General features: G+C 36.3%; 1 protein-coding gene across 1 annotated transcript; it reads left to right on the forward strand.

Moving 5' to 3' along the window:
• Positions 1–2,813: 2,813 nt before the first annotated feature.
• LOC117624671 (thioredoxin 1) lies at positions 2,814–5,035 on the forward strand. Its single transcript, XM_034356060.1, has 2 exons — positions 2,814–3,253; positions 4,406–5,035. The coding sequence occupies exons 1-2, from the start codon at positions 2,992–2,994 to the stop codon at positions 4,717–4,719; spliced, it is 576 nt and encodes a 191-aa protein (XP_034211951.1). The 5' UTR covers positions 2,814–2,991; the 3' UTR covers positions 4,720–5,035.
• Positions 5,036–17,528: the final 12,493 nt, after the last annotated feature.

Raw genomic sequence — 17,528 nt, forward strand, 5'->3', positions numbered from 1 at the left:
AAAAATTGAAAAAGGAAAAGCCTCCTGCATTTTATTCCACAACATTTGGCTGACATGGTTTTCGGAGCGGCTGGTCCATCTACACACATGGTAGAGGTGGGATTGCTTCTTTAAAATAAAATAAAAATTCAAATGAGTGACGGATAAAAGTTAGAAAAGTGGTCATAGGAATTTGTGATTTGTTATCTAGCAAACCGTATAAATTACAATTTTTCTTTATAAATGATTTCAATTACACATTTATAAATAATAAAAAATTTGTTAAAGTTTGTTGATGCACAAAAATAGTTGGATAATTTTGGGCCCAATTTAGTAATGATGTTACTTTCAGCTTCGTGTGAGCTTAAGTAGAGTGATCAATCTGCAAGACAAAGAACGCTCGATAAGCCCTTTGGTACTGATGTGGTACCGGCTGAAAGCTCTCAAATACTTAAATTAGAATAAATACGGGGTGAATAATGATCTAGACATATTAATGACGGTATTGTCGAATGTCGCAGTTACTTCCTTTTGGGACTTGTGCCCCTTCTTATAAACTTTGGGAGGCTTGCATCTGGGGTGGAATTTCGATGTGGGACTCTAGACATCGCTTGAGGAGGCTCCATGTGTACCTGTGAAGAATTCATAACCAAGTGTTTCTTCTGTTACAATTGATAGTTCAGAGTGCCGAAGGCTCACGCACTGTCGATGGTGCTTTGAGAAACACAGTTGATTATTGGTTTTTCACGTATCCTTTATTGGGTCCGTTTTCCACGTGTCGTCTTCTGATTTGCCGGTAAGATATGGTATAAACAATGTCAATGAAATTCAATACAAAATTAAGGCAAATTTGTAACAATGGTCCATGGACTAAGACCAAACTTTACTTTTCGTCCATCATATTGCTAAATTGTTACGGTGGTACTTTAATTGTGCCTCCACTTATAGAAATCGTCATTTCCGTCATCTTAGTCAACTTTTGAATTATTTCATGTGTTGGATTGAACAGAGACAGCCATATCAGCATCTCATGTAATTTTAATCCAGATTTGTCTTTTTAAATTGGATTTTAAGGTCCGTTGAATTTGAGGTATGTTGGAGGATTTACCTTTTCAAAATCCAAATTTGTTCTCATGTTTTTGTTTTCTTTATTTTATTGTTTGGTTTCCTTTTCAATTCCCCTTTCAAGATCTCATGTGTTAGTAGATGGGTGTGGGGGAGAGAAAGTAGGCATTAGATCCAAAACCCTCCATATAAACCCCGACTTGATGGAAAAGAATAAGGAAAAGGAAATTGGCATGGGAAGAAATCTGGGTGGATTGAGAGAGAGAGAGAGAGAGAAGATTTTTTTAATTAAAAATTTTTTTGTGTGAGAAGACATTTTTGCCCATGCCAAATAGGACTGTCCATGCCACGTCATCATTTTTAACGGAAAAAGTGACTGAGATGACGGAGAGGACGATTCCTGAAAGTGAAGGCATAATTAAAGTACTACCGTAACAATTTAGCAATATGAGTGACGAAAAGTAAAGTTTGGTCTTAGTCTAAGGACTATTGCTACAATTTAACCTGAAATTAAAAACTTCATAAAAGTCTGGCACTTAATTTAATTCTCCAAAAGTTATCATTTTTGCTTTGAAAAGTTTATGAAGGCCTGTATAGTTCTGCACAAGAGTACCACTTAAGTAAGCTTCACAAGAACTTATATATCTAAATCCACTATATTTCTTGCCTGTTTGGAATAATTTTGAAAGGATTAAAAGTGTTTTCTTACAACTAACAGTGCTTCTAACAAAGTTTGTTTTAGAAGTGTTTTTGAGTCATAGAAGTGCTTTCTAGCACTCTTACATAGATTTCTCATGAAAATGTCAACATCTATATAATAAAAGCGTTTTTGATAAAAGTTCTTCCTAAAAATATAGTCCAAAACGAGATAGTTTAGAGCGGTGGATGATAATGATCAAGAAATATACATATTTTTAACGTAGAAGCACTAACATGAAAAGAAAAAAAGAAAAAAAGAAAAGAAAAAACCACACATGTTTGCGAGGTACAAGACAAGGATGATGTGAAGGCATCATGCGGAGACAAGGAGCAATTGCAACATCTTTCAAGTATTAAATTGTTGCCATACTTTTCTTAGCAATAGTTTTTTTGGCTTTCCAAAAAGATGCGAACAAAAAAAGGAAAAAAAAAAAAAAAAGCTACTATTAAATTACTTTTCTATTGAAAATGTTATTAATTCTATAGAAAACAAAATTCATTAGAGTTAGAGTGTCGGAATAGAATTCTTCATTTTACACAATATTCTCTTACTCATTAAAACTCATTTTCCATTTTACAAATTACTTTCGAAACTCATGAAAGTTCGAAAAAATTGTGTTTCATAAACCACATATAGTCATGAGGCTATTATTTTTTCAATAGGACCCTCATCTAAATTAAAGAAAAAAGTAAACTCCACAAAAAATTTGTGTAAATCTAAATTGATTACTACTCATAGTTTGAAGGCATAGATAACAAACATATTTGAAGGAACACACTACAAGGATTGATGTAAAATCAGCAAATGGAGACAAGGAGCAATTCCCAACATATCTCTCAAGTATTAAATTGTTGTCATACTATTTTTAGCAAATTTCTTTTTCTTCTCACTAAAACAATGCAAAGAAAATAAAAAAGAAAGAGAAAAAAATAGACTCCATAAATAAAATTATTTCAATCGAAATTGTTAATAGTGGTGGTGAGGTGGTGGAATTTGATTGGTCACTTCACCAAAAAGCAGGAAGAGTCAAAGCAGAGAAGTTGACCCCCTCAGTTGTCGTCTGATCCAATAATACCAAATGCCCTTGCTAGCCACACCCCCATCCATTCGCTCGCTGCCTGCTCTGACTCCATCTCCATCTCCATCTCCTCCGTCAATTACTCCGTCTCCACCCTAAAAATCTCCCCATCACAATAAAGCTTCTCTCACCTCTCTCTCTCTCTCTTCAGCTCCGATCCTCTGCGGCCATGGCTACAGTCCTCGACTCTCTCGTCGTTCCTCGCTCCTCCGCCCTGCCTTCCTCGGCTGCGCTCTCTCCAATCGCCGCCGCCTCCTCGGTTTCGTCATTGTCCGGCCGCTCTGGATTGCGTCACTACAGAGGCCTCAAGGTGGGGTCCGCTCTCCGAACTCGCTCTGTCGGATCGCTGAGTTACGGTCCGGCTGCCGGAGGAGCTCGTCATCGCCGAGGTGGGCTCGTCGTCTGCGAGGCTCAGGACACCGCTGTCGAAGGTCAGTTTTGTAATTTCGCCATTCCTGTCATGATTTTAGCTTGTTTACTTTAAGATGATGTATTTTTGTTGTCTGGAAATTAAGTATAAAAGAGGATTTCTTTTTTCTTTCTCATTTCTATTAGTTAAGTCATTTTTGTCTATTTATTATTGGTTTGATTTTTGGGTTGTTATCAGATGATTGATTGAAATGGTTTATTTTGTAAAGTTGAAATTTTTGAGCTTGCAGCCTTTGAAAGTTTCTGTTTTTTTAAGCATGGTAGCTGCGATTGAGTTAAGACGTTTCATATTATAGCTATCATAAGTAGTTGATGCGATGGCAGGAATTTCTTGTAAAGAGTTTGAAAATGAAAGGAAACAATTGGCAAACAATTGGACATGGAATAGCTGATCTGAAGAGATGTTAGTGACCCGCTGAGATTGAAGAAATATATTATTTTGGTTTTAGAACTTTATGAGAAAACTTGGGATTCACTCAAAAATAGTTTGAGATTGTGAATCTGGAAAGATAGTAGGAACTGACAACTGAGGATGAGCTCATGTAAGAAGCATTGTCAAATGGTTCTGAAGATGAACTTTAGAGTCTTAGGCAATCTTTATCTTAGTAATTTGTGGTTTCTCGTAATTTTTTGGTTGAACCAGTGGATAGTGAAAATACTGCCTGGTGGCCTAAAGACAGACCATTTTTGTGACTGTCAAGGGACTTAATTCATGGTGACTGACTAAATTATTCCAAAGTCAATGTTACGAGTTCAGGCGAAATGTTTACAGAATTATGGTGACTGATCATTAAAGACAGAATATAATAATAAACCTTGGGATGCTGGGAGTGATTAGTGATGGGACCAAAATTATGTGTAGATACATGCTCACTTTTCATTATTATACTTATGAAAGTACATACATTTACTCATCTAAGGTCAATATATCGGACCTGTTTATAGGCAATAGATCAAGCATAATAATGGTTTAAAATTTTATAAGAAAAGTTTTGTTTTGACCTAGCAGGTGTGCTTATTGAACTGGTTGTTTCTTTCAATGCAATCTATCTCCGGAGCATTAGGAAGCTTTTAGTTTTCACATATGTTTGTTTATCGCTCTTAGCAGTGCTGTAATTTTTATTCTTGATTGTAAGTAGTTCGAAAATTTGCAGTGCCTCCTGTTACTGATGCAACGTGGCAGTCACTTGTCCTTGAATCCGACTCCCCTGTTTTGGTTGAGTTCTGGGCCCCATGGTGTGGGCCTTGCCGTATGATCCACCCTATAATTGATGAACTGGCAAAGCAATATGCTGGGAAGCTTAAATGCTACAAAGTAAACACTGATGAAGGCGCTGCAATTGCAACCCAATATGGGATTCGAAGCATCCCGACTGTCATCATATTCAAGGGTGGCGAGAAAAAAGATGCAGTTATTGGTGCTGTTCCCAAATCCACATTAACCACCAGCATAGAAAAGTTCTTATAGAGGTGGTAAGTAATGAATGTATTTGCTGGACCTAAGCTGCGCCTTTGTATGTGTTTTTTCTCTTTCTAGATTCTGATGTCTCAGAGTTTAGATACCAAAATAAACTCATGTCTGCTTCTGTATAGTTTACTTGGATAAAGCTGTAACTTTTTTTTTTTTCAGAGAGACTTAGTTATTTATTACCTGAATCTCTCTTTTAGAATGTTAGTTGTGTACGTGGGAATTTTGGACATGCTTGCCTTTGTTACAGTTGTGCTTCTTTGTCTTGGATTGAAGATCATAGTAAGTGATGCAGTTAAACAATATGAATGTAGAATTACTTGGAAATATATATTAGCAGGTTAAGCACCAAAGTGAAATTCCTTATGAGATAATGCCAAGGGGCTGGTTCAATGAATAGAGCCGTCATACTACAAACAAATAGTCCTGAAAATCATGCCAACCCTTTTGGGGTCACCTTTAGGGGATTTTCCTTTATAGTTTCTTAGTACGTGGGGTCTCCTGAGGATTAGGATCGATGTTTGGTAACATTCTTTCTGATGCCAAACTCCCTGTCATTGGAAGATACCTAAGTGATAGTGGACTGTAGGAATCACCTCTATACAATATTGAATTTGGTGGTGGGCAAGTCAAGTTTAAGTTTACAATTGATGCAGGACAGCCTTTTGAATTAAATCCTAGGGTTGTCTTGCTATTGAGAGGTGGTGGGTATGAGTGTGTGGGATGTTTAAGGTGAGAGGGAGTTACTAAATTAAAACTGTAGGGGATATTTAGATGTCCATATTTTCATTTTGTAATGGTCAGAATCCTGTCTGCAGGGTGCGTAGAGCAGGCAAATTCACCTCACTTCTCGTGTACTTCAAATTTCATTATCAAAATCTAACTGTTTCTAACTGCTGTATATGCTCACAGAAACCTTTAAATCCATTGAATCATAAAATGTTTTGACCCTTTTTGGAGACGTTCGACCTTCCTAACTATGCAGATTGCAGTCCTTGACTCCACCTAGGTTCAGTCTTGAGGTTTTAAAGGTCTTACATATTGACACAAATTCTTTGTTAGTTCTCATTTTCTTTTAATCAAAATTTGAGGCTACAATGGTAAGGGGAAAAAAGGCCATTTGAAAATCTTATTTCGCTTCACAGGCACCAAGAAAACCACTTAATAATCATTTCCTCGAGACGACCTAAGCTCATATCTTAATTAGTCTTATGAAACATTCTGGTGCATATCTTTATGCAGAGCCATGATTATGAAGAACCTACAAGTGGGAAAGATTTTGTGTTCACACTGATTTTATCTTCTTAGCACTGATCTTTGGAAGAGGAGTAAACTTGTTAAAAACCCCATTTGATGGCGTAGGCTGCCCTTTTGTTCCTTACATAGCACAGATTGTCCCACTTGGAAGATTTTATGTCTACAGAGAGGTGAATGGCTGGCTTTTGTGAGGCTCTGGCCTGTATTTATAGGTCATTTTTGCAATATATAGCATCAATGATGAAACTAATTGCCTGGTTTGGTCATAATCTTCGCAGACTCGCATCTTTAGGTATGTTTAGCTCTATCTATTTTTACTGTTTTTTAAAATACAAGCGATAGTCTAAAATACAATGGAGAGGGGGGTTTCTCACACACAAACTACCAATGTGTCATTGGGGTTTGAACTTGAGACTATTGGTCTGCAAGTCAAGGTAATCAAGGTACCCATTGGCTCACGTGTTTGATAACTTGGAGCTCTTTGGCTGTCTCAATTGAGATACAATGTGTTTTTCAAAAGATAACTACACAAAGAGAACTGAATAGTGTGACTTCATGCCTCTTTTATCCTGAAGAAAGAACCCAAGATCCTTGTTTGAAACAAAAGGACTGACATATGTGACTTTAAGCACCAAATAAAATAAAATATTATGCACTCGAATCACATTGCTGCAGATCCAGTGTGAACTGATAGGCTTTGGCAGCAGCTGCTATAGATTCATTTATTGAAATCACATCTACACTCAAAAATCTTTTTGGGTTCCTTCAATCCCTCATCCTATAAAACTGGCTCTAAGTATGGATAAAACTAAAAAAGTCGTCCGTATTGATCAAAACAAAACTCTTTCAATTCCAATGTGAACATATGCTAACTCTGGCCATACACATTTATTCAATCAGCCTCATTTCATTATCTCATACCCAAAATCAAATTCATATGTGTTAACCTTATCCTTGTATTAAATTTGGTCTCCAAACCCTGTTTATGTAGCTTCGGGAACAGCTTCATTGAGCACATGCCAAGTTGCCAACCCCTCCCCTCTTGTTGACCACACGCAAATTCTGCACTAAATTCACAACATGTATTGGATTCATGTCGCACAATACATCTTTGGATGCTATGCTACTTTGTAAGCAGTTACGTCATTTACTAATTTGGAATGAGGTAACTCGTGAATTGGAAAATCGAGAATATGTATAGGATTGGGAATAATTATGAGATCAACTACCCTCAATCTATCTAATTTCAGATTTTTTTCATGAATTGTGGATAACATATTGTAAATTGAGGGCCACAATCTTTTTTGATTTCATATGTGTTAGTAAACAGATAGGAAATCAAAATTCGAAATACTTATAAATATATATTTCATATAAAGTAAACGTTTCATTATTTTCTCATGAATCACGTATATAATAGGAATTTCATACTCCATACGAATTCCATAAGTTGATTCACAAATCAAAGTTCTACTACGCAAAAGTAAACTCTTCTGTCAAATCCCAAAACCAAATATTTCGGGGGGCTACGGCTGCCAGAATGGAATGGAAGTGTTTATGAGTTTTTGAATTAAATACCTTCCTATAATCTTTGGTCCAAAATCTTCCTATAACTTTGATATAAAATTTTCCTATCTATAATCTGAGCCTAATTGGATGATGTTATTTTGTTTAACAAAGAAATGACGTGTTAGATTTATATATCAAATCAATATTAGCTTCTGATCAACTTTGACTTCTACAAGCATCCTATTAGGAAACATCCAACCTTAAGGCCTCCAAGCATCCTGATCCTCATATGATGCTCTAATCCAATGCCAAGTGTCACATCCATGGAAGCAACACGTGGTTGACGATGGCTTTTTCTCGTTGGGGTCCACATGACTACATATATGGATGTGAGTCCAGTCAGCATAACTTCTGACCCAAAAAAGTCCAGTCAGCTTAACTAGAAAGTTCCAACTTCCAATGGTTTACGTTTTCTTCAAGTGCATCTCGAAAGTCAGAGGGCCGCAAAGAACAAAAGACTGTCACATTCTTCTGGATTATCACACTTCATAGATTCATTTTTGATCTCCTTAAATTGCTCTTATTCTTAAAAAAATAAAATAAAATTATTGCTTTATAAACAGCACACATCAGTCCTATATGCTAATCAATCGAGCTTGAAAATTCTTATTAAATTCTTATAAAATTCTTATATCAATATATCGTAACGAAAAATTTGATTAGTTGACACTGATATGAATTAAAATAAATTAAAATAAACAAAGTTGATAAGATCACATGTATATATATTTATATAAGTACTTGGGTTCATGTCATATAATTGCTTGTTGACATTTACTTGCAATTTGCATAAATATACAATTAATTTGGAGATTATTTGACATTTTAAATGAATATTTTCAATAATTATGTGCATGAAAGTGCCATATATATAAGATTGAATATGAATGAACTTTGAAATAACAAGTTAAATTAGCATCTTCACTGAAACATTGGATCAAAAGTTGAGCATATGATCATGAACGTATGTGATTTCTACGAAATTTCTGGCACAACTGGAGGGCAAAGTCAGCCAATATCTTTTACACGATTAATTTTAGGGTTGAAATTTGCATAATAATATATAGCATTTTAATTTACAAGTCATACGTTGTTTAATCTTTAATTTTGTCAACTCTATATTGAATTGAATCAGTGTCCAACTAAATTTGCATGTGGGATAATGCATGATGCCCTTTCTTCTTAATCTTTCTTTTACTACTTTCTCCACCGGCGTCTAGAAACTAGAACGTATTTGCGGACGTGCTACTATATCAGTATGAAATAACAATGTAGCTTGAATAGAATACTGGAAACACAAGTAAAATGTACAAGAATCAAAATTATAACGATTGATGTTCCTGTTACACACACCAAATCCTTTCCCAACTTCTGCACGAGAAGACGAAAACAAAAATCTCATCCGAACTCTTTTCTCAACTTTCGCATATACAATGAGTTATAACTTCATGATCCATAATCTCATTAAGTTTTCAATTCATAATATCTTGAGGATGAGCTACAAGAGTAAAAAAAAACATGTATTTTTTGAGTTTTAGACCAATTTGTGCAAGAATTTAATGTGAGTAATTTTTTTTTCTTTTTGAAATTTTGATGACGTGAGAAAAGTAATTGGATGAAATTAGCAAAATGAAGTTGGCTTATTAGAATATGAGAAACTTTCTTTTTTAGCCTAAGCTAGGACCTAATAATTGGCTTGATGACAAGGCCGGCTTAATTGTTTGCTTTGGATAAGGTAGGACCATATAGCATTCCACCGTTTCCATCGATCTCATCTTTTTTTGTCACAATTCAAACTTCACAAGCTATCTTTAATTTTTCTAGTTGTGGTTTGTGTGTATGGTTCCATATAAAATAAAGTAAATGAATGCAGACATTCCAATCCCATACGTCTTGCCCATGAGATTTGTCTCCAATATGAGAGCAAGATATCTGTTTGGTGAAAGAGAAGTTTACCAAAAAAATTACAAACAAACCTCACACGCCTTACTGAAATGGTTTGCCAGCAGAGATGTTCCCACAGGTGCCTCTTCTTCCAATGGTACTATAATTCCTATTCCTATCCCTGCATTCCCATTTTTAGTCTATATACATTCCAGGAAATTCATACGCTCCATGGGGGGGACCAAAAAGTGGAGTCTTGGTCAGAGCAAGCCGCCCTATTATATTACCAGACATAATTTGAGAGGCTCATCCAAAACTAGAGCTAGAAACGCCTTATTTCGTTTCGTTTTTCTTCTTCATTTCCTTCTTCTCGCACAAAATACAAAGACGACTTATCATATTTAGAATTTTTCTACGGTGTGCTCTGTTCACTATTCTTTCGTACTCTCTTTTCTTTATCAAACGAGAGCTAAGATCACAAACATTTGAAATATGTACACCAAATTAACCTATAGAATTTTGCCATGGAAATTTTTTTTTCCCTTCCTTTTTTGTTTGTGAATGACAAAAGCTGAAGTGGGTTGCATGTTACTACAGACTACAATGAAAGGGATTGCTCAATACAAAAATATTATGTCTAGCTAGTACGGATTTTCGAAAAATAAAACTATAAAAAGAGGTATGGATTTTGGACTTGACTTTTGAAGTGGCATGGGACCTGTTTAGTTTTGTATTATCATCACTTTATAATTTTACATTATAAACACTCAAGTTGTATCTCTCTTTAAACTGCATCGAGAACTTTTGAGATAAAATTTCATATTTTGATGGGTTCATGGGAGCATACAAACCTAGGTAGTTAAGTTGGGAATTATATCAATGCAACATGTTGAGATTAGAGACGACCAAAGAGGATATGCGCCCCCATTATCTTCCCACCCTAGAGTTAATAGTTCGGCTTGGGACATTCCTAAATTACATCGATATATTTTGAGATAAAACATCATACCTTGGTGGCCAAGATTGTCATCACGTATGAAGCATATATGTATTAAAATTTTGGGGTCCAATTTTGAGTTTGCACTATGAATGCAGTCCACCTCTCTTTTGATGTAGAATGGGGTCCATTGACTCAACAAGCCAGCCAAGTATGCAAAGCCTTGGCCACTGTTTTTAAAACATTTACACATATTGCCATTGTACAGTCAATCCTCTAAATTTTATTAAGAGTGCTACTATTTCCACCCCCTTGTTCTATTTCTCCACCCATCATATAAATTTGAAAAAACACAATCCTATCTTTCCACCCACCATTATTCCTAATACCCTTTAATTCATTTTGAAGAAAACACTAACACACACAATCTATCAATGAACTTTCGCCAATGCACCCACAAAGTCAAGCCATTCGCATAAGTTTCAAAACAAATGCCTAGAACTTCAAAACAAAGATCAAATAAAACTTTCCAACTCCTTGAATCTCAAATACAATTTCACCAAACGAAATATATGCACTTCTGCTAAATACCCACAAAGTCAAACCATTCCAAAGCTTCAAGGGATACCCAAAATGTAAGAACCCAAACCAAAATATCTAAAAATTAAGATTTCTTTATTATAGCCAAAAGACGATTTTGCCCTCGCATATTTTAATAGGGGAAAAATTTGACTTTTTGATCGGGAATGAATTTGGGAATTCCGTTTGCACCGTTGCGTAGAGCACGGCGAAACGAGTCTGTAGACACGGAGTAGACCCAAATCGGAGTTTTAACGAAAAAATTACGATCAAAATACCGCGAAGGGCAAAACGGTAATTTGAAAAAGACAGATTTTTATCTCTCCTTCTCCCTTCTCTCTCCTCATTTCTCTCTCCTCTCTCTCTCTCTCTCTCCCTCGTCGCGCGACCAGCCTCCCCTCCCGTTTCAGATCGAGCCCGCCGCCAACACAGGTCACGGCGACCTCCGCCACTGGTACCAACCGACGCGCCTCGACGTCGCCGACCTTCCCCGACCAGTCGCCGCCCACAGGACGACCGAAGCTCGCTGGAAACTGGCGATTTCCGCCGGTTTTGCACCCGAACTTCATCCTCTTCGTTCTCCCTCATTTCGCCACCAATTCTTTCAAGTGAGGTATGGTTTTCCACCTATTTTGTGTGCTCTAACTGATGGTTGGCTGGGTTTAGATCGATTTCACCTCTAGGTTGCTTAATTTTCGATTTGAAAATCGGCCGAACTTCGGCCGCCGTGATCGGCCATTTCCGTCCACTTTTTGGTGGTTGTCCAAGAACAAAAGTTACTCCAAATGGGGTGTTTTACCTAGGATAGGAGTTTGGAGTTTCGGTTCCATGATTTTTCGGAGTCCGTTTGAGCCCCGAACGGATTTTCCATATCGCGCGATCCGTGGGTGCAGTGTCGTTAAATCGTTGGATTGCGCTGAATTTTGGATATGTCGGTCTACGTGATTCCAGGATCGCGTAGAATTCGACGGATTGCGAATCGGAGTCCCGGATACTCCGGAATCGCCAACTCTGGGGCTAGGGTTTGGATTTTAAGCGATAACGCGATTTTGGCCAATCCGACCATCCGTTTCGGACCGAATTCGCGGAACATGGTTCCTGCTCTATGAGAAACCTTCAGAGAAGATCAGATTGGCCATCGGACACCGTGGACCCCACGGGTCCCGGGTCGGCCGATCTGACAGTTTATCGCTTAGCTGAGCGTCGGACCTTCCAAGCTGGTCCAAGTGTCTGAAATGGCTAATGTGGGCATAGGAGTAACTCAAATTGAAAAGCACGTATTTCTAGGAGCCGGGGGCAGGGTGTTTAATTTAAATTCTTTTTGTCCAGCAGTTTATTAATTTATTATTCTTGGATAATCAGGCACCAGGAGTCCAGCTAAGCCACAGGAGGGACCTTCGAAAGGTCCAGCTAGCTCGGACCAGCAGTGAGTGGACTTTTCTTTCTTAAAAAGATTTTATAATTATATTTTATATTTGATCTTGAATAAGTGATTTAGCATGAATTTTATTATGCAAATACCTTTATTTTTATAAAAATTAGCCAAGCAGCAGGCTTGTGGTTTTGAGCCCAAAATAGTGGTTTAGCTCAGATTTACCAGAATTCAGAGGATATCAGATTTTATCAGAGATAGTTATTTTAGACCACCATGTACCCATTCTCTAATTGGTGATTACCCAGAGTTGGACCGTTGTCGACGGACATCCAGTCCGATTTCAGTTAGTCAGTGCACTTGACTTGCCTCACGAGTTTCGGGGACGCTCGAACCGTGAGTGCCAGGATTTGCGGCTCGGCAGACTTGGTGTCCCGAGACCTGCCAGGATTGCGGCTCGGCTGACTCTGTGTCCCCGAGACCTGCCAGGATAGCGGATCGGGCTGACTACGGTCCCCTGTATCCTGCCTGAGCGACTCGAGCTGACTTGGTGTCATCGAGGACCTGCCGGCGGATCAGGCTGATCATAGTCCCCCTGATTTCGGCAGTTTGCGGCTCGGGTAGCCTGTGTGACGCCCGAGACCTGCCAGGGAATTGACGGCTATTACAGGGGTACAATTAGGTGGCAGTTTTAGAGAATTCTTTTTAAAACTTTTCAGTGCAGTTACTGTTTCATTTATTTTTATTAGTATCTTCGATGTTCAACATGTGTTGCATTGATATATTTTTATTCAGTTATGTGAGCATTTATATGATTATATTTATTTGTGATTAATTAAATATCTTGAGTTTGATTATGATTAAGCCATAGTTTTTATATCCCTATGTTTTTCAAACGGGGGTTATTATTTTCTCAAATGTTTTTACGAATATGATTTTTGTCCACTCACCATTTTAACTTGTTTTTCGCCCCCAGGCTGTAGAAGAAGGAAGGGAACCACCCGGGCCATCCTCCTAGCTCCCAGACCCACCACCAAAGTGTAGGAACTCATTGTAACTTTTTCTTAAACCTTGTAAATTTGTTTAAACATGCTCTGATATCTTGTTGAACTTGAGAAACTGGAGTTAAGATCTGTTTGTTGAATTAGTCTGGCCGTTAGTAGGATTTTTGAGACTGTTTGACAGGTGAAAGATTTTGGGTTTGGTCAAAATACAGGGGAGACTCTGCCGAATTTTTGGCAGAAGTCTGAGGAAAAAAAATTTGAAAGAATTGTAAAAGAAAAGGGTAAAAAGGTCATTCGTGCCTGACATTCGCCAGGTGTCGGACACGCACAGGATTCGGCTCGGATTCCAAAGTGGAAATTGGGTCGGGTCCTGTCACAAAAACTCCAAAACCAATCTTAAAACAACCCTAGTTTTGTTCCAATTAGCTTTAGAAACCAGCACCCGTGCCAAGCTCAGATTCTTGTAGTACCAAAACCACAAATCTTAATTCTCTCTGTAGTCTTAACCCCAAAACGAAAAAAAAAAAAAAAAAAAAACAACAACAACAACAATTCAAGCAAACAAGCCAAATTTTTTACTGAAATTGAACCACAAGCATCCCACGAAAAATCACCTCCCAATTTTAGAAACTCCAAAACCAACCTACAAATTTTAGTTTTTTTTTTTCTTTTGGGTAAAGAAGAAAACCCATCTAGAAAATTCTTCGAATGGTTCACAAGACAAAGAGTAAAACGTAAAGAAACATAGAAAAGTAAGATGAGAGGAATTACGCTTTGACTTGAGGAAGTGATATGGTACAGAAGAGTCAACCTGGATCTTTTTTCTTCTTGAACTTCTATCCGCAGAGAAACAAGACAAGCAAAAGGCGTAAATTTGTCCTTAGAAGTCATTTCACAAATAGGTAAATTTGTCTTTAAAAGTTTGAAGATTAAGTGGGTGGAAAAATAGGACAGGTGGGTGGAAATAGCAGCACTCTTTTATTAATTACTGCAGTTAATAAATTAATATCACATTTCTTCAATTAATCTCAATTTATCAAACGCTTTCAACTAGTGAATACCTTATGGTGAGGTATATACGTATTTGGTAATTTCACATCATATATCTCCTCCATAGGTAATTAACATTCATATATATACCTCATCCATAGATAAATAGCATTCATATGTATACCTCCTCCATAGGTAATTTACCTATCTATACCTACAGTTCCGATCTCTTGGACCACAAGAGTCCAAGAGATTGTGGTCACCCACCGTTGGATATTAGTCCAATGGTTCAAAAAAGTTTCTTAAAAGGAATGCAGGAGTGAGTGAACCGTTGAATTTACATCCAACGATGAGTGACCACAAATCTCTTGGACCCCTGTAGTCCAAGAGATCAAGACTGTCTACACCTAATTAACATTCATGTATATTCCTAGTCCATAGATAATTATATACCTCCTCCATATGATTGTAAGAAGAGAAAGAAGGAAGAAAAAAAGAAGAAGATGAAGAAGCTGAAGAAGAAAGATTATAGGAAATTTATCTATTTATTTATTTTTTGTATCATCGCATGTTTAAAAGGAATGCAGGAGTGAGTGAACCGTTGAATTTACATCCAACGGTGAGTGACCACAAATCTCTTGGACCCCTGTAGTCTAAGAGATCAGGACTATCTATACCTAATTAACATTCATGTATATTCCTAGTCCATAGATAATTATACCTCCTCCATATGATTGTAAGAAGAGAAAGAAGGAAGAAAAAAAGATGAAGATGAAGAAGAAAGATTATAGGAAATTTATCTATTCATTTATTTTTTGTATCATCGCATGTTTATGGGATTTTCAAAATTAAAATGGGTAGACAAGAAAATATTTTATAAATTTGAATTAACTAAAATGTCAAATATAGTAATTATTGGCCTAAAATTAATTTCTTACTCGTTTATGAATTGCAATAAGAATCAATAGTTGTATTAATTAGCTAATTATTATAATATAAATCAGTCTTTTCCGATTTAAACCATAAGGGCATAATTGGAACATGAAAATAAATTTAAAAAGAAAAAAAAATATATGATTACATATAAAATTAGAAAAAGAATGTACTATTACGTGGCATTGAAGTCGGAAGACTTAAATTACAAACAATACGCGTGTGGATTGCACCCAAATTCTATTATAAGAATTGAACATCGAAAATAAATAAAAAACATTTGCACATGGTGGAATTAAAGAGAAAGTGAGATTTGATTTGGTCTTGATTTGAACAAAAATGGTTATAAATTTGATCTCAAACTAACTTGCGGATCAAAGATTATCTTCGTCTTGTTTATATATCAATGGCTTATGTTGGACTTTGCAATATCATAGTGGACCATAGCAAGATTTTAGATGAGATTTTAGCTATAAACCGATGAACCACAATTTAAAAAGGCCATTGAAAATGCTCTTATAATATAACTCGTATACCGCATGGAGTCTCACATTTACAATTTATAAATAACCTGACGGTAATGTAATGAGTAACCATTAACAGTAACAAAAGAAAATATATGAGAACCGACAATACATTTCTAGGCAACACATCTGAACATGTTGAATTTTAATTCCAAGAAGCTTCTAGAATTACGGCCCACTGGTTTAGTGTAAACCACGTGTCAAAGCAAGCGCCACGTGTTTAGGAATAGGAGTAATGGTACTAGTAGGAGACGAGTAGATGAACATGCGGAGCAACCTTCACACACTGGCCCCGAATAATTAGGCATCTTATCATCATTTCTTGCTTATCAAGCTAACTAGGCTGATTTGCTGGTCCCACGTGCTACCAAATTAGACTAATTAATTTTTCTATATAAAAAAAGACTAATTAATTAGAGTTAAGAGTTGGGACCACAGTTTTAGATAATGGTCTAGTCAGCCGAATCACCAACATCCAACCCCTACTTTTTTCTCTAAAACAATTATATATTTGGTCACATTCTTCTGGATGGTCAGATATATTTTACTTAGTCTAAGGTTTTGTTAAAATTTAAAAAAATAAATGGCAAGATATTTTTTATTTAAAAGTCCGTTATACTCACAAAATAGTTAACCCACGACTAAGTATTGAATTTATCGTAAATATATATCGTTATGTTACATTTATATAAGCCGAATTTGAAAATACTCTCTAATTAAGTGCCGATCACTACCTACCATTAAACTAAAGGCTAATTCGTTAGTTTTAAGTTGTTAGACAAAATAAAACTTCTATCGACTCCCTTAATCTTTACTGTCAATTTTACACTTACTTATAACTTGTCAAATTTTTGTTTAAAAAAAGTATTGGACAGTTAACACTATTGCCTAATATTTTTCTTTGGTCAAAAAAATGTGGTGTCATTATAGTCGTTGTTTCTAGTTGTTTCTTCTTCTTCTTCTTCTTCTTGTAATTCATAGATAGGAAGTTTCCTGGTCGCTGGCATTGGCCAAACAGCAAATAGCTAAGGCTGCTAAGATTTTGACCCAAATGGGAATTTTTGGGTGCGGGTGATGCAAGTGTAACACATTTCTTTCAAAGTATATACGTGGATTTGTTTTTGGGGTCTAATCCAAGGGGCATTTCGGTTGATAAGAAAGAAGTTACTAGAAATACCAAGACTCGTTATGGAAGGGGCTTTTCCTGTTGACCTGGATCACTATCTGTCAAAATTAAGTTGGGGTTATTTCCAAATCGAACGCTTAAAAGGATAATGAAGTGTTAAAATTGTAACAAAAGAAAAACAAGGCATGTATCCTTATCTATTATTTGCCAATAAGATTTTAATTTTGGTTTTTTAGGTAACTGTTATTATCACTAATAATTTTTTATTAATCTACTTTAAACTATAATAGGAAAATTCGGCTAGATTTAAGGAGACGAGCACACTGTTCTGATCATCTAATCTAACCAACGAAATCATGCTAATAGATTCTTAAAATGCAGAGATTAATATTAGATCATCCAAAGAAAAACTGTATGAATCTTACAAAATACACAAAAAGCAGAGGTGGCAAGAATATTTTAACCTGATATCTATTACCAAAAACGAAAAACCATTTTTGTAAAGATTTGGAAAAAGAAAATTATTTTACAAGTATTTTCTCTGCTTTTGCCACGTCGCTCAAACGTGGCAAGGAACCCATCTTTAAAACCTGAAGCACAGAAAAAAAAAAAAAACAAAAAAACAAACAAAACA

This window comes from Prunus dulcis, chromosome 4, assembly GCF_902201215.1.
Source record: "Prunus dulcis chromosome 4, ALMONDv2, whole genome shotgun sequence".
In the NCBI taxonomy this organism is placed as follows: Eukaryota; Viridiplantae; Streptophyta; class Magnoliopsida; order Rosales; family Rosaceae; genus Prunus; species Prunus dulcis.

Bases quoted from the DNA above. Each gene is read 5' to 3' on its own strand.
- LOC117624671 (XM_034356060.1), top strand. From the start codon at position 2,992: ATGGCTACAGTCCTCGACTCTCTCGTCGTTCCTCGCTCCTCCGCCCTG. The intron at 3,254-4,405 runs GTCAGTTTTGTA...GAAAATTTGCAG, and splicing joins TCAGGACACCGCTGTCGAAG to TGCCTCCTGTTACTGATGCA.